General features: G+C 39.5%; 1 protein-coding gene across 1 annotated transcript in view; it reads right to left on the reverse strand.

Moving 5' to 3' along the window:
- The window catches only part of ULK4 (unc-51 like kinase 4), a 311468-nt gene extending 286302 nt beyond the window's left edge, over nucleotides 1–25166 (reverse strand). Inside the window, exons 1-14 of the mRNA XM_090284953.1 lie at nucleotides 24974–25166; nucleotides 20576–20675; nucleotides 18935–19074; nucleotides 16171–16333; nucleotides 12932–13033; nucleotides 12281–12364; nucleotides 9982–10057; nucleotides 7790–7882; nucleotides 7428–7511; nucleotides 5443–5558; nucleotides 5223–5292; nucleotides 4369–4465; nucleotides 2748–2852; nucleotides 559–619 (exon numbers count right to left, since the gene is read on the reverse strand). Of these exons, the coding sequence (XP_090141079.1) occupies nucleotides 559–619; nucleotides 2748–2852; nucleotides 4369–4465; nucleotides 5223–5292; nucleotides 5443–5558; nucleotides 7428–7511; nucleotides 7790–7882; nucleotides 9982–10057; nucleotides 12281–12364; nucleotides 12932–13033; nucleotides 16171–16333; nucleotides 18935–19074; nucleotides 20576–20675; nucleotides 24974–25111 (1429 nt within the window). The 5' untranslated portion in view covers nucleotides 25112–25166. The remainder of the gene's footprint in view (nucleotides 1–558; nucleotides 620–2747; nucleotides 2853–4368; nucleotides 4466–5222; nucleotides 5293–5442; nucleotides 5559–7427; nucleotides 7512–7789; nucleotides 7883–9981; nucleotides 10058–12280; nucleotides 12365–12931; nucleotides 13034–16170; nucleotides 16334–18934; nucleotides 19075–20575; nucleotides 20676–24973) is intronic.
- Between the last annotated feature and the right edge of the window lie 219 nt (nucleotides 25167–25385).

The raw sequence follows: 25385 nt of genomic DNA on the forward strand, positions 1-25385 counted from the left end.
TTGGAGAGTCCAGGGGCCCTACAAGGGGAGGGGCGGGAGAAGGGCCCGCCCACTGGGGAGGAGCGTGAGAAGGGCCCGCCCACTAGGGAGGGGCAGTAGAAGGGCCCGCCCACTGGGGAGGGGCGGGAGAAGGGCCCGCCCACTGGGGAGGGGCGGGAGAAGGGCCCACCCACTGGGGGAGGGGCGGGAGAAGGGCCCACCCACTGGGGGAGGGGCGGGAGAAGGGCCCACCCACTGGGGAGGGGCGGGAGAAGGGCCCGCCCACTGAGGAGGGGCGGGAGAAGGGCCCGCCCACTGGGGAGGGGCGGGAGAAGGGCCGCCCACTGGGGAGGGGCGGGAGAAGGGCCCGCCCACTAACGGGACACTCCCCCGCAAGAGTAAGGTCAAAGGCTGGCACAAATGGATTGCGGGTTGTTTAGAATTTACAAAACACTGCCAAGAAAACGGCCGGTTGGCAAGAAAATAGGAATTTAGCTATCTATGAATAAAATATTCACTTGCTATTAAATCTCTATCTGCAAAGTGCCTACATGCTCCATAAAGCCTTTATGTTCCTACCTGAATGTGCTGGTAGATGCAATATTTTTGGATCAAATTTAATTGGTGGTTGTTTCATTATCTGTGGATTAAAAAAAAAAAAAACCTTTTTGAAAGAGACTTTGGCTCCTGATTTATCTCTTATATCAGATTATAAATCAATGAGGACAGAAAAGAATGCTATAAACTTGTCACCAATAAGAATTCAATAGTGCCTTTTCAGATTAAAACATACAAATATGGATAATGTATAAAAATAAAATTATTTCAATTGATTTGCAAGAAAATAAAGCTTCATAAAAGAGTTACCCTGCCTCGGCTTATTTGTCAGTCAATTTACCTCTAGGTTGCAAATTGAGTCATTCAACAAAACACGTATTGGGTACCTGCCAGAGAAGGTGCTATGCTAAGTGTTCAGAGAGCTGTTATTGTGGTTAATAAGACAAACATTTGTTAAACAACAACAAAAATACTTAAGCAACAATGCAAAACAGGCAGGATGTAATTACAAACAAAAATTTCATGAGAGAAATTGTTTTTTAAATATTAGAGAATGCAAGCACTTCATGCTGATGTGGTCAGGACAGGGTTCATGGAATCGGTGGAAGGTGGACGGAGGTCTTATGAATGTTAAGGACCTGATGGCTGAAGTCAAGAAGACACCATCCCAGGATGCTGTGACAGTCTAATAGGAAAGTACAAGCTTTTTTTTTTTTCCTTCCCTTTCTAATTTTTGAGGAAAGTAAAGAAAATGTCATTGGATCCATGAGTTTGGAATAGCTGCAGTACTTCCTCTTGAGACTTTTCATTTAAAAAATCAACCATCATTTCTATGTCTATCTTCTCCAAAATCTAAAGTGCATTTTTAAAAACGTTGGCTGGGAGCATTCTTGCCAGAAATGCACAACCTCACTCTCATCAGGAGAAAACCTTAGACAAACCTAAACGGAGGGCCATTCTACAAAACACCTGACCACTTCAAAGAGTCAAGGTCGTGGAAAACAAGGAGAGATCGAGAAATTACCAGAGGGCCGTGAAAGGCAAGGACAGACAGTAGGAGAGTGGGGGATATAAACGGAAGTGTGGAATCCTGGAACAGAAGAGAGGCCGCTGGTAAAGAGTACAACTGGGGAAACTCCCGTAAGTTTGGTAGTTGAGCTAACAGGCTTGTGCTAATGTTAAGTCCCTGGCTTTGCTCACCATACTACGGTCCTGTAGGGTATTAACATTAGGAGAAACTGGGTAAAAGATATATAGGAACTCGAATACTTTTGAACCTTTCTATAAGTCTAAAATCAATTCAAAATAAAAGTTTAAAATTAAAAAACAAAAACAGCTACTGACTAACATTTCCCAGAAATAGGATAAAATAAAGAAATAAGGAGAGAATATGGTTTAAAAAAAAAGTTGTTCTAGGAGATCCACTGGGAAACTCATAAAAAGAAGTAACTCCATTACGAAAAATAGCTGATAATCTATATTAAACATTGTCTTTCTAGTAAATAAAGATGTGACAAAGAACGCATTTATTCTAAATTATAATGTCCCCCAAATTAATACAGAAAAGGACATTTTAACAAGTTAAAATACAGAATAAGTGGTGTGTATTGGAGACTGAAAGTCAATAGAAAACAGAGACAGAGAAATTAAAATTTTGTTGAGGAGTGCACTCAGCCCTAGAAATACCGTATCACAAAAGACAGGAACAACCAAGGCCGCACTGGGTAGAAGTGCGCTGTGAACCACGAGTCCCCAGCTCCCAGCGTCTGCCCCGTCCACCCTGAGTCCTGATAACCTAGGAGAGGGCGTGGTCTCGGGGCTCTCTGCCCACCCGACCAAGCCTGGGGAGTGGTGCTCACTGACACCTGCCTTTGTAACACATCATCAACTAGAATATCTGGAGTGATCCACGGTAAAGACGTATTGAGAAATGAAGGCATCGAGGACGAAGGTCTGAAGTCTAGGAGTCGGCAGCCACTCCTCAGCTCCCTGGCTTGATGAGGTGCAGAGCTGGGGCAGGGGAGGCAGAAAACTCAGCACGGCAGGAAGAGGACAGGCTTACAGACAGGGGAGGGTTGGGCACGTAAACATGTGGCGTGAAGGAAATCAGAGCAGACAACGAGAGGAACAGAAATGGAAACATCACCCAGGTCTCGGCCCCCAGTGAAATCTACAACTCGGCCCTCAGCGGGCTGGGCGACGTGCCGCACCTTCGGGTTGTCAATGATGGGAGTGACGACGAGATCCGAGTCTGTGTAGATAAGCTCTCTCATCTGGGATCCCATGTCCTGCGGACTCAGGGGTCCACATGCAGCCTGAAACAGGAACAAAAATTAGACTTTGTTTCCGGGACTAACAATGCGCTTTAAAAGACTGAACTAATAAGGTGCCGAGTAAAGACACCACTGAAGAAGGTCATCTACCTCAGTGCACCTCAGCTGCTATTCAAAACCCTTTCACGGATGGTTTCATTCTTGTGTGATCTTCACAAAAATCCTAAATCGTAGGTATCATTATCCCCATTTTAACAGATGAAAAGCAAAAAAAATCAAAGTAACCCAATTGCTCCTGTTTACCAGATGGGCTTAGGACTAGAAAACAGGTCTTCTGCAGCCTGATGCTCTAAACTACGATGAGGCAAATTAGTTTTGCAATTACCAGCATGGTTTTTAATCTTTTATCCACCAAACACTAATCAATTTAATCTGCTTTACAGAATATTCAATATAAAGTTAAAATTGCAGCATAAAAAATGTCAGGCTAAAGTGCTGACCTGTACCTTAAGTGTGAAACTCAGTTACCTTTATAAAAACTAGTTAAAGTAGAGTTGATATCTAATTAAAGTTAATAACTAGATGTTTACCATCATTATTCCTTTGAGATGTTTCTTTGTTCTCTACTTAAACAGAACTTTAGTCCTAGTGCTGTGCCTCAGCATTTCACATCAGACAAAAAGGAGGATTTACCCATTAAGAATTTCCGTTGAAACACTGACCAGCAAACTAAATAAAACAGAAAACCAAACCAGTGAAGTGAAAGATGAGGAAAAGAAATTATCTAAAACTGAGGTAGGGCCATGGATAAAAAAAAAAGACTAACTAGTTAATAAAGTTACTGGACCAAGACCACCCCTTTGCAACTTAGTTTAAAAAACATAAAAAAATAAGTAAAGAGAAACTTTGTAAAGAAAAATTTTAAATTTAATGTCTAAGAATGGAAGACTTTCAAGACAAAAGACTTGGAAAAATCTAAAATGAATTAACTAAAAATTATTAGAATATAAGAATTAGTGAACATCTGTAATAATGTCGACAATAAAAAAGTAATTAGTAAGGTAGACCAATTAGAAAATTTATATGTAAAATTTCACTTCCTACAGATAAGTTGAATGTATGCATAAATAACAAGTTATAAAATGTAGTATTCCATTCACAATAGCAAAAAAAAAAAATATTTAGGAATACATTAAATGATTAAAAATTACAATGAGATCTCATTTACAAAATTTAAAAAAATGTTATAAAATTATGTTCCCTTGTTTGAAAATGAACATATATACAGAACCAAAAGTAGAGATATCAAAATGTAATCATGATTACTATGGATAATTAAATTATAAATAGCTTTTTTATGTCTTTGTTCTCTTCTACGTTTTTATATGTTATCAAAAAAAGGCCATTATAAAGCACCTCTCTCTTAAGAAAATCAATGACAATCAAGGAAACGACACAATTATAAATTTTGTCATCACAAACATAGTTCAGAGATAAAGACGCCATTCTTCTTCTGAATCTCTACACTCATGTAAAAATAAAAATGATCTCTGTTCACCTTGGTCAAAGGAGAAGCCTTCTGTGGCGAACTTTGGGTCATATCCTCACCAGGGCTTAACCCCACTGCAGCGCTTGTTCTTGGGGTAGGACGAGAACTGAAAAATACGCACGAGTGAACATGACTCAGATTCGAACTTTATCCTCTGTCCACTACGGTTTGGGAAAAACAGGAGAATATGATAATTCTGTGCAATCGCATTATATAAAAAACATTTAAATTTTGTGTCTACATGACACTATTATTTTTAAAGTAGTTCCCTGGCTAGTTTATTGTTTCTTTTGTTTACAGCGCCCATGCTCTATTCAATATTTTCTGTTTTTACTAAAAACCTTAAAACATTGATATTATTTTATTTTTTAATGTCTGCTGGTGTAAGCAGGATTAACGTAATAAAACAGGTCAGGTGAATAATATTTACAATTTTATTTCAGAAAATGTTTAATACGGAAAGTTATCTTGGTACCTACTAAGTAACAAGTTATATAAAATCTGCATCTTTTTTAATGATCGCTCCTACACTTATCAATAACTGCCATACTCTCGACTCGCCACTCCCTTACTCCTGGGTCTCTGATTCTGAGTTCTTCACATTTTAAGAAATTCACTTAGATCGCCAGGGTCTTCTTTAGTGAATTCCTCCAAAGTCCCAAATATCAGGATTCTCACCTCTCTTTCACTTCCTTATCTGTTTGTTTATTCATTCATTAAACAAATACTTAGCACACAAGGCATGGCAGAGTGTAGGCAAAATTTTTGAAAAACCTGGATTTTTAAAACCAGGACAACAGATGCGGTAAGATTAACTTTCCTCTCCCATCCATGGACTCTCACTGCTCTGTCGTTGTACGAACCTGAGAAGAAACATGGACTCATTCCGCTGACCCCCAAGAGTATTCTTAGGCCGCAACTCAGCTGGGTTTTCTGTGGCAGGAAAGGAGAACATTATCCACAAAGTATCATGAGCAGGGCACAGTGCAGACAGAGACTTAAAGAGAAAGATAATACAAATGTGGAAGAAACCCTTCGAAATAGCATTCCGAGCGGCACGAATGTGCTCAAACAAAAGCCCACCTAGTCTCAGAGAGTGATGGAGTCGCTGACCACTCTGCTCCCCCTTGGCTTGTCCACTCTGGGGGCTCTCCAAAAGCTCCTTGGAATCTTGTGGCCCAGAACATTCCGTCACGTTTCTGCCGTTCAACAGGAGAAAGTCAACACAATCAAACTTACTTTAGAGCTTTCTATATAGTTTTGTGTGCAGAACAAGAGGTTGGGGAGGATAATTAAATGACACTTGGCAAAGCCACAGAGTTAGAAAAGCAATATTTTTCATTGAATAGTGAAAATGAGCATGCTATAAGCAAGGCATTGTACCAAGAAGTCTCTACGCCTTATCCCTGGAAAGTAAGCAGTGGCAGGCAGATTGGGGAAGTAAACCAGAGCTCTAAGTACCGGTAAACCAGTATGGAGTTTCCCTTTAGTCTTCCCCTTCCAGTACCGCCCAGCCTGGGCTCAAAGGCAGGGAGTGCAACACAGAAGCCCAGAGATAAGCCCTCTATTTCCATTCCAAATAATAGGAAAGGGAACTCCTTGGGTTAGAGAGGGGAAAACTCCCCTAGGTTTCGCTTTTCTTTTTCCATGTTGTCCTGCCGCAGCCCCCAGGTAATCCTTCAGCTGCTGGCTGGGACAGCAATGGCTTCTGGCCAGTGCCTCAAACCCTGAGGGAGGGGCATCCTCTTCTGTAACCAAAAAAGCTATGATCCCAAGAAGGTGAGGCAAATGCCTGCTCTCTTTATTTACCTCTCTCCCTGTCCCCCAGCCACCCGGCCACAAACACACCCAGCAAGACATAAAAACTATAACACACAATGACTAAGGGGAGTTTATTGTGGGAATGCAAGGCTGGTTCGATATTTGAAAATCAATTTATGAAAGAGTCCATAATGAGCATCTACATAAGGAAAATCGCATGATCATATCAGCTAATACATAAAGACATGTGATTAAATTCAACATTCATCCACACTGAACAAGTGCAGCTATAAAAACCTGCAGCTCATCATTCTTAACGGGGCAAGATGCTCTCATCCTACAAAGAAGCCAGGCAAGGATGTTCATTTCATCACTCCTGATTCAGTATCTTACTGAAAAAAAAGTTCCTATCCAGAGCAGTAAGGCAGGAAAAGGAAACAAAAGGCACAGAGATTAAAAGGAAGATGACACACTCAGGCCAGAGGTGTCCTATGACTTGCTGACACCGGGGACCAGAGCTCAGGTTTCTTTCTGTAGGACCTAATACAATGGTGACAGTAGACCTGAAGCTCACTGGATCAGAGAAACTCAAGTCTGGAAAAGATTTTAAATAGAATTCAGACTTCTCTATCCAATACACTGCATTTGCCAACATTAAAATTAAGAATCAGACAACCCTTTATCACTGAATGAGTGGAGGGGGGTAAAGATCAATTAAAGGACTTTACCTCTACATTGAACTACTTCTCACCTGTTCTTTTCCAAATACCATCCCTTTATTAGTGGCCTGTACTAAGAAGATTTTTAAAACAAAAATAAAGTATATTAGTCAGGATGAGCTAGGTTATGCTGTGGCGACATACAGCCCCTTAAATGCCAGTGGCTCAGAATTTCATAACTTCACGTCTTGCTCATGTACATAGCCATGAAGGCCAGCGGAAAACTAGGCTCCTTGTGGCACTAAAGACCCACCCAGACTGACAGTAACTCTGTTTTGACATTTGCTTCCCACTTACTTCATCAGGAGAACTGTGGCAAATCACACACTGGCTCTTAAGAGTTCCTGTCCAGAAATAACACACATCACTTCTCCTCACATTCCATTAGCCAATACAAGTCACGTGACCACACGTAACTGAAAAGGGGAAGAGGAGACCTTACCATGGGCTTGCAAGGTGGGAAGCCACTTGCAGGTGATAAAAGAACTATTAATTACCAAGCTAAACCACTGGCTGGAGTTTAACCAACTGGTGAGAAAATCAGCAGAACCAAGAACACAAAAATGTCATGACTGAACTCGCCCTCACCGGTGTGGCTCCGTTGGTTCGGCTTCATCCCGCAAAGCAAAAGGTCGCCGCTTTGATTCCCAGTCAGGGCTGCGAGTTCGATCCCTAGTCAGGGCGTATACAGGAGCAAACAATCAATGTTTCTCTCTCACATTGGTGTTTCTCCCTGTTTCTTTCTCCCTCCCTTCCCCTCTCTCTAAAAATAAATAAATCTTTCAAATAAAACTGTCATGACTAAATTCTTTAAACAGCCCTTAAACAAATGCTTGATTTTTCTACTATGAAAGCTAGAAATTCTTGTCACTGATGCAGTGTTATTAAAATAGTCATGGGTATGAATGTTTACTAACCATGCCCCCCACACAAAGATAAGCTTATCCTACCTGATGTTGGAATCCTCGGTGCCTGAGTCCTCATCTTTTCCATTAAAAGCATCCTTCCAAAACGAATGTCGCAGCAGACCTGCCCAAGTTAATCTTTATAAAACATAAACGTTAAAACTCTATGTTAACATGTTTACCATGGAGAATTCCCAGGACATGTCCCAATTATATGAATCAAATTTCATAATTTGTAACTATCTTCATACAAATGTACCTCTGAGATCGTCTCATATTTTACTCTTTCATTTCAGTATATAATTTGCCTCTCATAAACAGCAACAAATAACTCAGAAGCCTTAAATGGTAGACAATGAAAGACTCTGACAATGAAGTATAAGAGGTCTCAGGGTTCACATTCCCTGGAGCCTGATAAAAAAAAAATTTCAGGTTCTCAAAACAGTCACTGAGGAACTCTATACGTAATTTAAAATTTTCAAGAGATCACATATTCTCAACCTTGAATTTTGTCACTTTTTATGTTCCAAGACAGGCTAGATGATTCTAGGGTACCCTACCTGTTGCACACATTTCATTTTTGGGACTTCACTTTCAGAACTTCATTCAGAAATTAACAAGAATATCAACTTCATGGCCACATACAGTCACACCTCTGTTTAGGTGTCAAAATGTTACCTAGCTAGTTCCCCCATATTAAAGTGATTCTTGGCTATATCTAAAACCTAGACTCACTTTCAAAGCATTGAGTTTTACTACTAATAGATATTATACCTCTAGGTATACTCATCAGACTCAGAAAGGTCAAGCCCGACTAAAAGTTCAAAACCAAAAATGAAAATAGTTTATATTTGATAAAACTCAAAATTCCTATATCAATAAAAGTTAAAACACTAATGATAAAGAGAAAGAATTTGTCACCATATATAAAATCGCCTTTATACAAAGGCTCTCTTAAAATTCACTAATGGAGAAATAAAATTGTCAGTAAAATGGAGTTTCCTTTTCATCCATTAGATTGGCAAAAATGTGTGAGATCAACAAAGCCCACGGTAGGTGACAGTGGTAGGCAGAGAGCTTTCTAACGCTGCTGGAAGTGTAGACCACTCAGCACATGTTCCTAGAATGCAGGGAATGTGCCACACTTTCTAATGTTCTCGGCTTTTGGCCAGCAACCCACTTTGAGAAATTTATCCAAAACAGATAACTGCCCAAAGGAACAACAATAAAAAACATTTGAAAGGACATTTACTGTAGCAGTGTGTATGATATTCTAAATCAAGACACACTCTAAATATTTATTGCTATTATAAGTTATCGCACGTACACGCGGCAGCCGTTCAAAATGATGAAGCAGATATAGAGAAAGAAGTAGGTTATGAAGTCGTCCCATTTATGCAAAAAAAAAGAGAGTATATAATATAGATATATAAATATGTGAAAATGTAGATATATCATCCTAACTAAAGTATATTTATATTCTATCAAAACAAGTCTGGAAGATTATCCACCAAAATGACACTAATCCTAAAAGCATCCTATTATAAGCACAGGAGGTTTGTCCTACGACTTGGACAACGACTAGCATTTCCTTCTGCAAGCCCTCTCTTCTATTGAAAGAAGATAAGAGAATGAATTATTTTATATGCTATACTAAATATAGTCATCATTTTACACCCTGAAGCAGAGACCCAAAGTACTCGTTTAACACTCCCTCTCCCTTCCCCCAGTTACCTAGTGGGAGAACCAGACTAGAAAGCAGCCGCACTTGACTCCCAGGGGAGCCCTCCCCACTCCCACCTGCCCCCCTCATGCCACAACACAGAAAGTTCACACTGTGCCTATTATTCTGCCAGGAGTATCATAAAATATATCATATTAAAATACCACTCAGTGCTATTACATTAACTATCTTGACAGTCTCATCCTTATTTCAGGTTTAGCCTAAAATCTACAGTGCAAAGAACTACAATGCTTGGATTCAGGAGTTACAAGAAAATCCTTCAATTTGCTAGGCAACTATTTACTACATTAAAAGAGAAAATGACTTAAAATTCCTCATGATTAAAAACACTTGCAAAGACAAACTACCCAATGTAAACTCAGATTTTCTTTTTTTTTAAAGTAATCTGAACACCTTTTTATGTATATTAAGAACAGTACTATTTCAGAAGTGCATGAAAGAAAAAAAAAGAGATTCCACTATTCATTCATATTAAAATATCATCCACACATACCTTTTCTGAGGATCTTTTTGAAGTAAACCATCAAGCAAATTAATAAAATCTGAAGAAGCTTTAGGAAGAGAAGAATCTGTACACAATTCCCCAAAAGGGTGGAAAAAAAAAGAGAAAAGTAGATGAATATATACCCTATATCAAGATTTAAAGTCATAGATTTTAGCACATCAATTATTTTAAAGAGACTATTGAGTCTATTAATATCAATTAAGTTTCCATTTAAATAGGGGGGAGATGGGCACACACAAAAAAATGTTTTTTAAGACATTTTTCCTAGCTCTGGCTGGCTGGCTGGCTCAGCTAGCTGAAGCATTGTCCCAGAAACCAAAATGTTGCGGGTTCGATCCCTGGTCACAGCACATACCTAGGTTGTGGGTTTGATCCCCGGTTGGGGCATCTCCAGGAGGAGACCAATCAATGTTTCTCTCTCACATCAATCTCTCTCTCTCTCTCACCCCTTTCCTCTCTCTCTAAAATCAATTTAAAAAAAAAAAAAAAAAAAATTTTGTCCTAGACTATAAAAAACACGAACCTCAAAAACTAAGTTTTGACTAACCTCTAAAATGACTTTATTGAATAATCCCAGTGAGGATTACCAGTTGGACAAACTCAAACCCTTGTCTTCAACTATTAATTATGCCTCATTTTCTGAGGCATTATTAATTTGACCAACTCTGCTTTATAATATACTGTGATTAGAATACTTGCAATCCCTCTTTATCTTTAGCAGGAAAATAACAAAGCAGCACGATATTATGATATTGTCCAATTTTCTTAATCTCCAAGTACAGCCTTTTTAGATTAGCCAAATATATATACCACGGTCAAGTTACCAGTAATGGTTAAAAGAAGTGCCTATGAAGACAATGGCCAGAAACATCACCATGCAGCCATGAGACAAAGTAGTCAAAACCGATAGCAATGTCAGGCACTCTGGCCATAGTCTGATGAAGGACCATGACATAAGTACGCTTGGCTACCAGTAGTATCTTGACCAGACCTTTGGCACCTTCATTTTCAGATTTCTTCCCTGCATAAAAATCTTCAACTTATAGGAGAAAAAAAAAAAAAATCAATACTGTCTTAAAGCCATCAGTATAAGAAACAGGAATGACTGATTTCTACAAAAACTAAGACAAAGTTAATGAAAAAATAAATAAGTACAGCATTTTGTTTTAAGAAATATAGACTGTTTTCAAAATATCAAGTCTTATTTTTTTCACCTAGGGTGATTCTTAAAATATTGAAAATATTCTGCATTGCTATTTTTTCTATTAATTAATTCTGAAGACATTTTTTCTTTCAAAATTGCCAACATTACTTTTTGTAAAGTCCTGTTTTTGTTATATGTGTCTTAAGAGTCACTTTTTTGTGGTGTACAGCAAACTGCTTTATTACGTCTGTGCCTTCTTTTGTTTTTATTTTCTTTCAATTGTTAATGATAGATAGTTATATTAATCACAATGTGTATGGTTCAAATTCCAACACTTAAAATACTACAACTATAACTCCTTTAAAAGACTTTAAAAACTTGTCAGGGTAGCATTCTAATTCATCAAGATAAAGGCTAAGCGGGACATTGATACAGTGGAATGTTATTTGGATGTAAAAGAGAAGAAATTTTTACCCTTTGCTAGAGTATGGATGGACCTGGAGAACATCATGCTAAGTGACATAGACCAGTCAGAGCAAGGGGAATGCCGTATAATTTCACTCCTATGTGGAATCTAATGAGCAGACTGATCTAACAAGGAAAATAGAGACAGATTCGTAGATAGAGAGAAGATGACAGCTAAAGGGGGTCGGGGGTTAGAGGGTGGAGGGATTGAGCAAAAAGGTGATTATGGGGGAAGGGGGTACAAAGGAACTAAATGACAATGGAAAAAAAAAAACAATAGAAAACTTTTTTTTCAAGGGCTGAGAATGCCTGATTTGTTACTATTCAAACACTAACCAGAAAGAACTACAGAAGGCATTAAGTCCAAATTAAGTGAATGGTACATACACAAAAAATCAATAAAAGTTTATGAGTTTTCTAAGTATTTAAACCAGCCACCTTTTTATACAGGAGCACAAAATAATTTGTGGTTTTGAATGAGGGAAACTGTTGTACTTTATTTTCCATTTCAGTATCTAAAAAAAAATAGCAAAGGGAATGCTAACATTTCTAAATATAGCAGGATGGGACTATTTATAAAATATAAATTGGGGAGGTTATAAAGCAATAAAAACAGACAAAGGGCACCTTCGGTCAGTGTAAAGTGTAAATTAACTGCATTTATAATAAAAATCTTACCTTTTGGAATAGGTGGCAAAGGATCTTCATAAAAAATCTTTTCAATTAATTCTGAAACCCTTTCTGCAAAGAATGGAGGTTTTCCTGAAATTATATGAAAACTTGTCAATTAAACAAGTTTGCCATCACCAACAATTCTTAATAAATCCCAACTGCAGATAGTTCTGGATTGTACAAGATATATATATATTTTTTTCCACACACACATATATATACATATACATATATATATATGTATATGTATATATATATAATTATTGAATGTCTAGTACAATATATACCAGGCACACTGTCTATGTACTTTTATGTTACTATAATTCAAAATTTGCCATCCTGACCAATATACAAATTCATGTAAGGACCACTACTATGATCCAGGATTTACATGGGCTACTGGACACGTGACAAGAATTTCTACTAATAATCACAGCATTGCAACATTCCACGATGATTATCATAAAAAACACCTATATGTCCAAAAGTTCCTAGGAATCTGCATATGCCTAGACACCAAACAATCCAGCCAAAATCAATATAAAGATTTAGAAGAATCAGCTTTTTCACATCTTATAAGTAAAACATTTGCAAACTAAAGATTTAACCTTTGGGTTTGTCCAGCTCTGACTTTAAAATGAACAAGGAAGTAATCACCTGCAAACATTTCATAAAGCAGACAACCCAAAGACCAGAGGTCACTGGCCACAGAGAAGTCACTGCCCTTTACGACTTCTGGTGCTGTATATACAAGAGATCCTAAAAATAAAGCATAAACAAGCCTGTTAGGCATTTGTATTGTTCTCGACACAAACCTACCTAGGAGAGAACTAATGGGTTAAAAATATATATATATATGGGTGGAAAATATGCACAGAAATATAACTTTACGCGTATTTCACATTTGTTTCACATTTTTAATGTTTTCTAATTTTAAGGTTCCATTGTACAAGGATATGTAAAACTACAAACAGTTTTCAAAATCCAGCTAAATTAGAGCTGTGGCACTTTTAGGTATATTTATTCTTATTTAGATTAATAATTTAAATAGTCAAGAGAAAAGAACCTTTGATTATAGCATCTTGAATGGGACATGTTAAGTTATGTAGCAGTAACAAGCCCACATTCCCACGGGCCTAACAACACGGCTTGTCTATTTATTACCCCAACTACAGCCCACCACAGCGCGAGGGCACTGGTCCTCAGGCACTCCAAGACCCAGGCTGACAGAGGCTCCATCCACAGATGTCTCCTGAGTCACCGAGGCGGGGACAGCATGCAGCACTGCACACTGGCTCTGGAGAGCACCCCCAAAGTGACTCCATCCCTTCCACGCACACTTCACTGGCTTTGGGCAGGGTGCAGATGCAACCTACTCTGTACCCAGGAGAATGGGGAATATTTAGTGAATAGCACTAATGTGTACCACGTATACGTCACATAAACTTCTGTATGACACAGAAATACCGAATTCTACAGCTAGAAAGTTCCCTTATTTACTGATGAGAGACACTGAAGCTTAGCGGGGTACCTACCATCCCCAAAGTCAAAACACTGGGCAGGTGCAGGGCACCCACCGAAACGCAAGGCCCTGGTCTCTCCCTGGGGCACACAGTCTTTCCACTACCCCCCAAAGCCTCTCCTCTTCTGTGAAATGAGTACTAATCACAATCAGTTGGAAAACAAAACCCCCCTGAGCTACCTCCAGCAGACAGCATCTCCAGGGCCCATTACAGCCAGATCAGCAGCTAATGTCCTGACGAGCGATTTTAAAGTCCTCCCAGGTGACATTTTGCTGTGCTATCGCATTTCACACCCACACTCACTCATTCCATAAATGCTACCGAGGCCCTATCTGTCTACCTGGCGCTAGACGCTGAGGGAACAAAGACAAAGAAGCACCCCAAGATGCCCGGACACCCTGACTGACACCTAACAGCACTTCTTTAGTACCTGTTGAATGTGTCTGTCTGTCTTCCTCGACTAGAAATGTAAGTTCAGTGAGGGCAGGGATTTTTTATTATTATTAAATTGATTGGGGTGACACTAGTTAATAAGATTATGTAAGTTCCAAGTGTACAATTCCATGATACCTCATCTGTATATTGATGGCTCTGCGTATTCACCACCCAAGGTCAAGTCAGGGATTTTGCCTATTTGTTCACATCCATATTTCCACTACCGAAAACATGTCTAAATTTTTGTTGAATAAATAAGTGGTGAATTAAAAAAAATGAATTCATTCCTGGCTGGTGGGGCTCAGTTGGTTGAAGTGTGGTCCCGTAGATTGAAAAGTTGCAGGTTCGATTCCTGATCAGGGCACATAACCAGGCTGCGGGTTCAATCCCCAGTCAGGGCACATATAAGAAAGCAACCAAATTGATGTTTCTCTCTAGCTCTCTCTTTTTCTCTGTTCCTAAAAGCAATTTAAAAAATGTCCTCAGGTGAGGATAAAAAAACAATAATAATAAAGAACAAATTGCAATAATGAAGAAATGAATATAAAGTCCATACTTTCACAATCAAATGGAGAACAAACACAGAAAAGTAACTATTGCATGGCAAAATCAATGATAGATTTACGCACAAAATATTATAACCGTACTAGGAGAAAAGAACCAACATGAATATTTAGTGCAATGAAAGCCTGCCAACCAGAGGGACAAAGGTTTCCTGCAGGCGGACCCAGGACCCAGGAAGGAAGAGCAGAAGGGGAGGCCTGCTCTGGGACGAGGGAGCAGGAGGACCGAGGGCACGGAGCTGGGCGTGCGCAGGACGGGCTGGAGCGTAGGGCAGGGAGCAGGGGTGGTGGGAGACGAGAGCCGTGTCCGGCTAGGGCCTCCGCAAAGCAGACACCAAGACGCGATTAACCACGCGAGGATTTTATCACAGAAACACCTGTGAGAACAAAGGGGGGTGACCCATTTCGCCACAATACAGCTCTCTTACCCTTACTAAAGGGGAATATTTCAAATACGCATTCCTGAACTATATCATCTTCCTTGTTCTCTATGATAAAATAAGAAATAATAATCTAAAAGTTAATATTCTACTAACAGAGTCCACTACATTCATTTTCTCAGAATGCCAGCCATCCTGTGGAATGATATTTGGGGATCTTAAAAGCCTTCACATTGGACATGAAATTTTATCACATACAAGACTGTCCCTGCAAGTTAACTTTCTGTTGGTTATATTTATGGGGCCCACATTTAACTGCTGCTCCCCATCGCTTTTCCTCACCCTCCCATCCCAGGCCACATGACTATCAAGCCTAAGGACGCCGCCCCCTCCCATAGGGCCCTTGCCTTCATGGGGCGCATGCTAGAGCTTCAGTGGCCCAAAGGCTCAAGTCCCTGCCCAGGGAACTCGAAGAGGAAAGCTCTCTACTGCTTCTCTCAAAAGTTCTGGTAAAAGAAACCTCACTTCACACTCTCCCCTAAGGGACAGCTAACACCCCAGGTCTCAGGTCACTGTCAAAACCCCCTCCCCAGGGTGCACCCCTAAAAATTGTCCATAATTACAAATACCAGCTGCTCAACAATGTTGAACAAATAACTATTGAGTCACTCGTGTGTGCCAGGGTCTAAGTGCTGATGATGCCACACAAAGTGAGACAAAACACCTGCTCCTTATGTGCTAATACGTGGTCAGGGACACACGACACTAAGGATAAGATACTGACTGCCAGGGGTTCCCCACGCCCTACACGGTAGTAGAGTCACGTGGAAAACTTGAGGCCATCGGCAAAGCCATCCCTGTACCCAGACTTCTCCTGGTCCTTATTATTATCCACACATTATTTGACCAGCAACAGGAAAGGTCAACATCATCCCCTAATACTAGAACTTAGGTGGCCCCCAACTAGAGTTATGACTTTAAAACGCTGCACAGACCTTTGACTCTACTTTTCATGTTTTTCTTCAGCACGTTTTCGCCGCTGTCCCCTCCTCCTTCCTCGGCCGCCATCAACGCAAAGAACTCTTCCAAGTTTTCACCTTCCGCTTTTGCCAGGCAGAAGTTACTGAACTTCAGGGTGCCCGGCCCCTCCAAGAGTATCTGTAGAGATTAAACAATTCAGAAAACACTTCAGTGTACACTTACCCCAGTACCTCTTATAACCTCACTGAGGCACTTTGAAGACTGGCTTCCCTGCTTCATCACAACTCGTAAAATTAAATGCTTACACTTCTTTTTTTTTAAGAAGCTAAAGAAAGATAAATCCAACATTTTAATAAGAATAGTCAAATATTAAATGGGCCACTCTCAGATACATATAATAAACACATCATATAACCTAGGAGGAAAACCTCAGGCTTTACGAACAATGTATCATATGTGGAACAATCTATATGCTCTAATCCTCCTTGACAGCTAAGGAAAGACTTGAAAATACACCTGCCAGACAGGTTGTTTATATAATATATGGTGTAAACTAAGGTCTTAAAGTTAGAGATCTCAATTTGAGCCACAGGCTTACCACCTATAGGCAATCTGACCTGGAGAATTTACTTAACTTTTCTAAAGCTCAGTCTCTTCACGTATACAATGAAAAAAGTTATCCTTAGCTCTTCAGACTATTGTGAGGATTAGCTAAGGTTATATAGGCACAGGGCTTTGAATAGTGACTGGCATGTGCTAAGCTCTCAAGTCTAATATAATTTGTGATTAGAAGTCATCTGTTGATTGCTGAAGCCATGCCAGGAACCAGTGTTCTATTACTTTTAATTTTTTCTCTAGAGTCATTAAAAATATTTATGAGAAGTTGCAATGAGCCAGCTGGCTTTTTGTTTTTAAAAGCAATGTGAAATTTGCCTTTAACCTCTGATCACAAATACTAAGGATGTCTGTTAAAATTCCCCAGTGACTTAAATGCTTTTGAGCACCAGAATCCTCAGAAGACACTTTGAGAAAAACCACTAGTCCTTACCACACCCCAGAGGTTTTGAATCAACAGGTCTGAGGCTCGTTCAAGAACCTGTGTTGCCTATGAGTCCCAGGTACTACCAATGCTGCTGGTCTAGGAAACACACTTTGAGAACCGGTGGGAGGGGTGAGCAATTTTTTTTTTTTTAAGTTAGTAAATCTTTCAGACTTTGCAAGCCATAGGTCTCTGGCCCAACTACTAAGCTCCGCAGCCGTCAACAATAAAATAAACAAAAGCGTGTGGCTGTGTTCCAAAACTTCATTGACAGAAACGAGCATCCTGCCCGAACTCGGCCGACCCCAGCTCTAGAATACAAGTCACGTTACCTATCAGCCTGAATGTCCCAGATGATAAACAGCTGATACTAGACCTCACTAAGGAGCTCCCACACAGCACTTGGCACACGGCCTCTGGGCCATGACCCAGCCAGTACCTGTTTCTGTGCAGGCATCAGCTACGAGTGATTTTGTCTTTTCTAAATGGTTGAAGAAACGAAATAAGATATTTCTTGACACGTGCAAATTATGTGAAATTCAAATGTCAATGTCCACGAATAAAGTTTTATTGAAACAAACCACACCTCGGCATTTATATACTGCCTATGGCTGCTTTCAGGCCTATACACCCAACAATTAAGGGGCTGTAGACTTCAGGCAAGTGCATGAATATTTCAAACAAAAATTCTTATTCATTTGAGAAGTTTTTATGGCATTTTTTAGGTTTAATTATGTTTTTATACATATATCTTATAATGTTTGTCAACAAAATGTTCAATTTCTCACTTCCTTGTGTACACGTTAACAAAGGAAAAGGAGTAACTTAGGCTGGTAATAAATACAATCCCTAAAAGTATGTACTTATAAAGATAATAATTGATTTCACTGATTGAGGGCACACTATGTACCAGAAAGTGTCCCAGGAGCTTCTCCTAAATATAATATGTAATCCTTACAATCACCCACAGACAAGAATGAAGTCAGGGAGAGACAAAAAGGATAACTCGCCCAGGGCACACAGCTCCTAAATGTCAGTGTCGACTGTGACCAAGAAAATAAGTAGGGTTTTTGACAATACAATGGAGCATATTTAGTGACAGATAATTAGTTTAACAAAAAAAGAAAATTGTTGATCCATAATATCAGGAATCACACATGAATAGCCAAAAACACCATTATCAAAATAAAATAATAGCTCACAATTGTGTACTATTAAGAATGAAGAGTCTTGCCCGGATTGGTGTGGCTCGGTGGGTTGGGCAGTGTCCCACAAGGTGACAGGTTGCTGGTAAGACTCCCAGTCGTGGCATATCCCTGGGCTGCAAGTTCGGTCCCCAGTCGGGGTGTGTACGAGAGGCAACCAATCAATGTTTCTCTCTCACATCAATGTTTCCCTCCAACTCTTTCTCCCTCCCTTCCCGTCTTTCTAAATATAAATAAAATCTTTTTTTTAAAAAAAGAGTCTTATTTTATAGATCTATTGACCTCATCATTCACAATACATTTCAGCAGCAACAATAATTACTCAGAGCTCTGAAACGAGGGGAAATTCTGCATTCCAGAAGGACTTCAATAGGTAGCTAAATAGGTAGCTAACATATAATTTCCTTTTATTTAAAAAAAAATATTAACTTAAAATTTCAAGAAATCCTATCACTGAAATTGTATCCAAAAAGAAAGACCTTTGAGAAGGCTCTGCAAATGAAGACAGAAGCAGTTAGGAAACCAACACTTTACCTTCCCAGGAGAAACGTCACAGAAGAGAATGCCAAGTTGATGAAGATGATGTAAGCCGGTAATCAGGTCCATCCCAAATTCTCTCACAACATCTTCTGGGAGGTTTTCATCTTGAGCAATAACCATTTCTAAGGAACCACCTGCAAGTTGATTAAATCACCTGTTTTAACCCCTCAGCGTTCCACAGTGCCTCTAGGAGGATCCATGCTGGAAGATTCTGAGCATGAGAAAAATGATCAAAGCAGGACACCTCGACAGCCTCGCTGGGGAAACACACAGGCTAACGAGCGCCCTATCAGGGATCCGTGTCCACGCTCCTGGGCCAGCTCAGGCCGGATGACTGGTCAGGAAGGAAGCAGGTGGGAGGAAGGATTTCTCCAGATCCCTCAGGAAGGGAACAGCTGCAAAAATCTGTTGTAACCACTAACCCTAACAATGCATTTAAATCACACTATGCAAAGTATAGTCCCAGTTACTCCTATGCAAAGTTAGGTCACATTCTGCAAAGGACTGCACAGGAAAAAAGGCAGTGCCTTTCCTTAACGGTTTGAAAATCATACCGTTGGTGCACACCGCTGAGGGAATGATGGGCCAAAGGAAGACACGTGGGGACTTCCATTCCTATACCCTTCCAAGGCCCCAGGCACATCTCTACCATCTAAGTGCCAGGTTCAAAGAAAGTGAAGTCTTAGCTGGCATCTGAAAGTTCAATCTGAATTACTGTGACAAAGCTGGGAGGCATTTTTGGTTTTGTTTATTCTGTTTTCATGCATGAGGAATTCAATGCAAACAACAAGCATAAATTCAGGGTAGGTTATTACACTGGTCGGGGGGTCGGAAGCAAAAAGTAACCCAGAGAAAGTTCCCTGGTGACCACAACAGTGTGTACTGTACACCTAGGAAGCAATTAAACCACAGAACCCTACTGATTCAGAAAAATGAAATAGGGTATATACAAAATTATTCTATGATTCAGTTTTACAAACTCTCTAAGTGCCAATAGGTAACTCATAAAACTAGAAATAATTACAATGTATCTTAATATTTAATGATTCTTTATTTTACTCACTGTATAAACAGAAGTATTCTAATCTTAGTACTAGGTACATTTTTTTTTCTCTGAAGACACTGAACCTAAAAGCCAGGTAATATCTATGTATTTAGTCGCCTTTCTCCCTGTAGCTAGTCCTAGAAAGTCGGATGAGGCAAGGGTTGTAACATGTGAATCTCTAATTATTCCTGGGTGGTAGTATTTGTTGATTCATCTTTAAACTTTTCCACATTGCTTAAGCTTTTACAAAGAGCAAGTATTCTGTTAAAAAAAAAATCACCTTATCAACTAATGAGCTAATTAATAGCTAGTTGACCTAAAATACTTCGTTTAAATGGAAAAGGCAGTTTGATAAATTACCACTAGAAAATGTTCCTAAATGTTTATGTAGAGGGTTTAGTAATATTTTATACCAGTAAACCCCAAATTGGGTTTTACATAAATCGTCCTCTTACCAGACATCTTAGCTCTTTACCCTTCCCTAATACCCACTGAACAACAGACTTTCAAGTTAACATGGCCAACAGCATCCACACTTACATTCGCAAAGGAAGAAAGGAAAGTAACAAGACCTACGTAACATGGCTTACCTGTGCAGAGTTCCACTACCAGCCAGAGGTGATTGCTGGTTTCGTACCATTCGTGAAAAGTGACAATATTCTGGTGTTTAATTTCATGGGTGAGGCGCACCTATGAAAACAAACAACAGTCACACTAAAAAAAAAAAAAAAAAAAAATTCTTAAAACCCTTGCATCTATTAAAAAATACCTGAATACTCAATTGGGACATGGGTCAGAAAATAATGGAATTGGAATTCATTTGGTGGAATTATTTATGGACATCAGAATGATGGTTATAAAGGCTAGTCACATGGAAAAATGCTAATTTAGTGTATTATCATAAAAATGATTTTTTTTAAACTTGTGCAATTTAGTTTTGTGTATCTGGGTATATAGAATATTGCAAAAAAATATTATTCATAGGAAAATAGCTGAAAGGTATACACCAAAAAAGCTATTGTAATGAGTAGAATTACTGGTGTGTTTTTTACTCCTATGTCTCTTTTTCTATTTTCTGTGTTAAGTACACACTATTTTCATAATTAAAAAAAGGAATAATTTTTTTTAAACCTTTAATAAGTAATAACAACCTAAATGCTCAGTAATATAATAATAGTTAAATAAGTTGTATATTAACTTTAAAAATATTAGGCCAACACTAAAATGTTTATTTAAATTTATGTCAACATGGAAAATGACAGTGTTATAATATTAATTGAAAAAGGGAAGAAACAAAATTATATATATATAATAAGACAACTATTTTTTGAAACTCATAGGAGAAAAGACTAGAAGAAACAAAACAGAAAGGTGACTGTCTGCAGGTAATAGAAGAATGTTGCTTTTTTTCTTTTATTCATTTTTCTATATTGTCCAAATTTCCCACAATGATGATGTAGCACTTTTATAATACTTTATAAAGAACTCCCAAAGGATTCTACAATTTTCTTTTTAATAACATTCTTAGTGAATCCCAATATCATCAATTCACTCAGGTTATTAAGAGGAATCATTAAAATGAACACACTCATCTTAAAATGTAATTTCCATTAGATCCTAAGAATACTTGTGCAGCAAAAGCAAGAGTGAATTAAAAATTCAACGATAAAGATGCAAAAGCCAGCCATTAAAATAATACTAAGTTTATTTGGGGGGTTTTGTTTCTCCCTTTAAAACCCCATGAAATATGGGAAAACCACAAATATGTGTGATGAGCAAACCTCTGAGACCCAGAATTGCTGATGATGGCCAAAACACTTTGAATCCTTGTTTTCCAATTCCTTTTTTAAAAATACATACAAATTCTACTGTCACTCAACACAACCAATGGGCCCATAATTTGTAGACATCCAGAGCTATTTTTAAATAGAAGATGGTACATTAAGGAAACAACCAGGTCGGTTCATATTTACAACACAAATAAAAGAAAATGAATCCACATTACTTAGAATACAGATGAGAAAAACCAAAAACAATGTGATCAAGAGAGGCTTTGAGGAGCACTTTGACATAAATTCCAAATCATAGGGCCACCACAGAATGGGGAGGACGCTCGGTGAGAATGTTTAAACAGATATCTACCAATTCAGGCAGGGAAGGGGGAGATCCTGGTGAAAAAATAAAGGCAGCTTGGCCTGGCGGGTGCAGCTCAATAGCTTGAGCGCCAGACTGAGAACCAAAAGGTTGCAGGTTTGGTTCCCAGTCAAGACACAAGCCTGAGTTGTGAGCCAGGTCCCCAGATGGGGGCACGCGAGAGGCAACCACACATTGGTGTTTCTCTCCCTCTCCTTCTCTCTCCCTTCCCCTCTCTCTAAATATAAATAAATAAAATCTTTTAAAAAATAAAAATAAAGTGAAGGAGGCTCGGGAATTCCAATAGAATTCAGGTCACCCACCCAACCCTCCCCATCACTCAATATATCACTTGGACAGGGGCCCCCTAGCTCCCTTAATCTTGCTACCTGGCCCCACTCCGCCACGCAGGGCTGCTGTGTGCTTGAGAGGCAGCCAGTCTGAGCAGAGGTGAGCGCCAAGTGTAAAATACACATGAGACGCTGAACACTTCATATCAAAAATGGAAGGACAATATCTCACTAATAACTTCTATATCAATTGCACACTAGAATAACACAGTGCATATATTGGATTAAGTAAAATATATTAATAAAATGCATTTCACCTTTCTATTTCTCCTTTTTCACTGTGGCTGCCAGGAACATTAAAATTAAATTTGTAGCCCCCATCGTATTTCTATTGGACAACCCTGCTAGATTTTTATTAGTAGCTATACTACGTCCAAACCTGTTTTGCAGCTCCCAGTCCGTGGCCACCCCTCAGTCCCGTCCCACTCCCTCGCTCCAGCACTCCGATTCTGGATGAAGTCAACCCTCCACACGCTGCATGCACCCAGCCAGCGGAAGCAGATACAAACCGTGCTGACTGACCCACCTTCACTTTATGATCCCTCATCACCAGGGCCCCAGCCCGTCAGCCCTCCAAGTAACTGTTCACGCTTCTTTCCCGGACACTGCCTGCCCATCCCACCACCTCTGATTACTTCGTTTCTCATCTCAGAGAAAAACCTAATCAAAAGAGAAATTCCTTGTGTTCCCGGCAGCATCAAACCTACCGACTAACCTGCATCTTGTCCCTTATACCTGTCTTCTCTCAACTGTCCTTTCAAAAGCCAGCACCCCCCTCACACCCATCAGTATGTCTATTTTCAAAAAAACAGAAATGGAAAGTAAGTATTGGCAAGGATGTGGAGAAATGGGATCCTTTTTTTACTGTTGGTGGAAATGCAAAATGATCCAGCCTCTGTGCAAACAATATGATGATTCCTCAAAAAAAATAAACATAGAATTGCCCTAGAATCCAGCAATTCCACTTCTGGGTAGATACATAAAGGATTGAAAGCAGAGTCTCAAAAATGTGTATACCCATGTTCATAGCAGCCATTAGTCCCAACAGATAACATGTGGAAGCGACATAAATGTCCGCAGGCAGGCGAAGAGATAAGCAAAATGGGAGAGATACATACGAGGGAAAGAAACTCTGACCCATGAACCAACACGGATGAACCTTGAGGACATTACGCTAAGTGAAAAAAGTCCGTCACCAAAAAACGGATGTTGCATGACCCCATTTATCTGAGGTATGCTTCAGAGACAGAAAGTACAACAGGGGTCGCCAGGAGCCGGGGAAGAGGAACCGGGGAATTGTTTCTTAACGTGTATAGTGTTTCAGTTTTGCAAGATGAAAAGAGTTCTGGCCAACTGAGCAATCCCAGTCTTCGTGTTTACCCAATGGGCTTGAAAACTTAAGATGTCTGCAGCAGGCTATTCAAACCTGAAAGCAATCCAGATGCCCTTCAATAGGTAAACAAATAAACCAGTATATATACGCAAAGGAATAATGTTCCGTGATAAAAAGAAATGAGCTACAAACCGCAGACAGCAATACGCATTTAAGATTCCTCTATGTCTACATCACAGAAGCCAACCCGAAAAGGCTACATACTGTATGATTCCAACTACGTATATGACGTTCTGGAAAAGGCAGAACTACGGAGACAATAAGATCAGTGGGTGCCAGATATTGGGAGGAAGGGGAGGAATGAATAGTTGGAGCACAGAGGATTTTGAGGGCAATGAAACTCTTCTGCATGATAATGTAATGAGAGATACATGTCATTACACATGTGTCCAAACCCATGGAATATACAGCCCCAAAAATGAACCCTAATGTAAACTACAGACTTGGGGTGAGTCTGATGTTTCAGTGGAGGTTTCATCAATTATAACAATGTACCACTGTTGTAAGGATGTTGATAATGGGGGAGGCTATTAATGTGTGCGGGCGCGGGGGGTGGGTGTCTATGGGAAAACTCTATACCTTCCTCTTAAGTTTTCTGTGAACCCAAAGCTTCCTGTAAAAAAAATTAACTCTAAAAAAGAGTTCTGGAGACGGTAATGGTTGCCGAGCAATGTGCATGTACTTAATATCACCGAGCCGTACACTTAAAAATGGCGTAAGATGCTAAATTTTGTGTCATGTGTATTTTACCACAATAAAAACGTTAGACTTGGTCCCAGGAGCCTGGGCTCTCAAATGGCACAGCTGTTTTATACCCAGTCACTCTCACCTGAAGCCCTTCCTTTGGAAAGCTTCATAATCATACTCTAAATTTAAAAGTAAATGATCTAATATAGACTATATATATTTCCCCTGACTCTTACCAAAACAAACAAAACTCTATTTGTTAGTGGCCTGGGTATGTTTATTAGTCATTATTCAGGATTGGTGGCAGTAAAGAGACAGAAGGTCACCCATCCAGACTGAAAAGGTGGCATTTGCCATTGTGAGTTCAGTGGCTTCTGTTTATACACTACGCTCTTACCAGAGGGAGAAAAACACACTTGACTTACCCAATTGGTTATTTCAGGCCTTTTGCACTTATCAGTGCAAAGAATAGCTACAAAATTGATTGTTCCCTTCCGTCGTCCTTTGTAGACAATGGTCTTGCTTCCTCTGCCAATCTCCTCGTACAGAATGAAGTTTTCCATCGCCGGGTCAACCTCTCACACTCGATAAAATGACAGCAGCCTAATAGCATATCTAGCTCCTAAAATGTAAACAAAAATGACACATATAAATGCAAGCTAGTTGCATGATTAATTAGCCCAGGATATTTAATACATAAATAAATCTAATAATGCTATAAATTCCTGAAATTCACCTACAAGTAAATTAGTATTGGATACTTGTGTGAAGGAACGCTTCACAAACCAATACTTAACTTCCTAAAGATCTTAACAAAAATAATGAAAATGACGGCTG

Source organism: Furipterus horrens, unplaced genomic scaffold, assembly GCF_987537825.1.
Source record: "Furipterus horrens unplaced genomic scaffold, mFurHor1.1.pri manual_scaffold_7, whole genome shotgun sequence".
NCBI classification, from domain to species: domain Eukaryota; kingdom Metazoa; phylum Chordata; class Mammalia; order Chiroptera; family Furipteridae; genus Furipterus; species Furipterus horrens.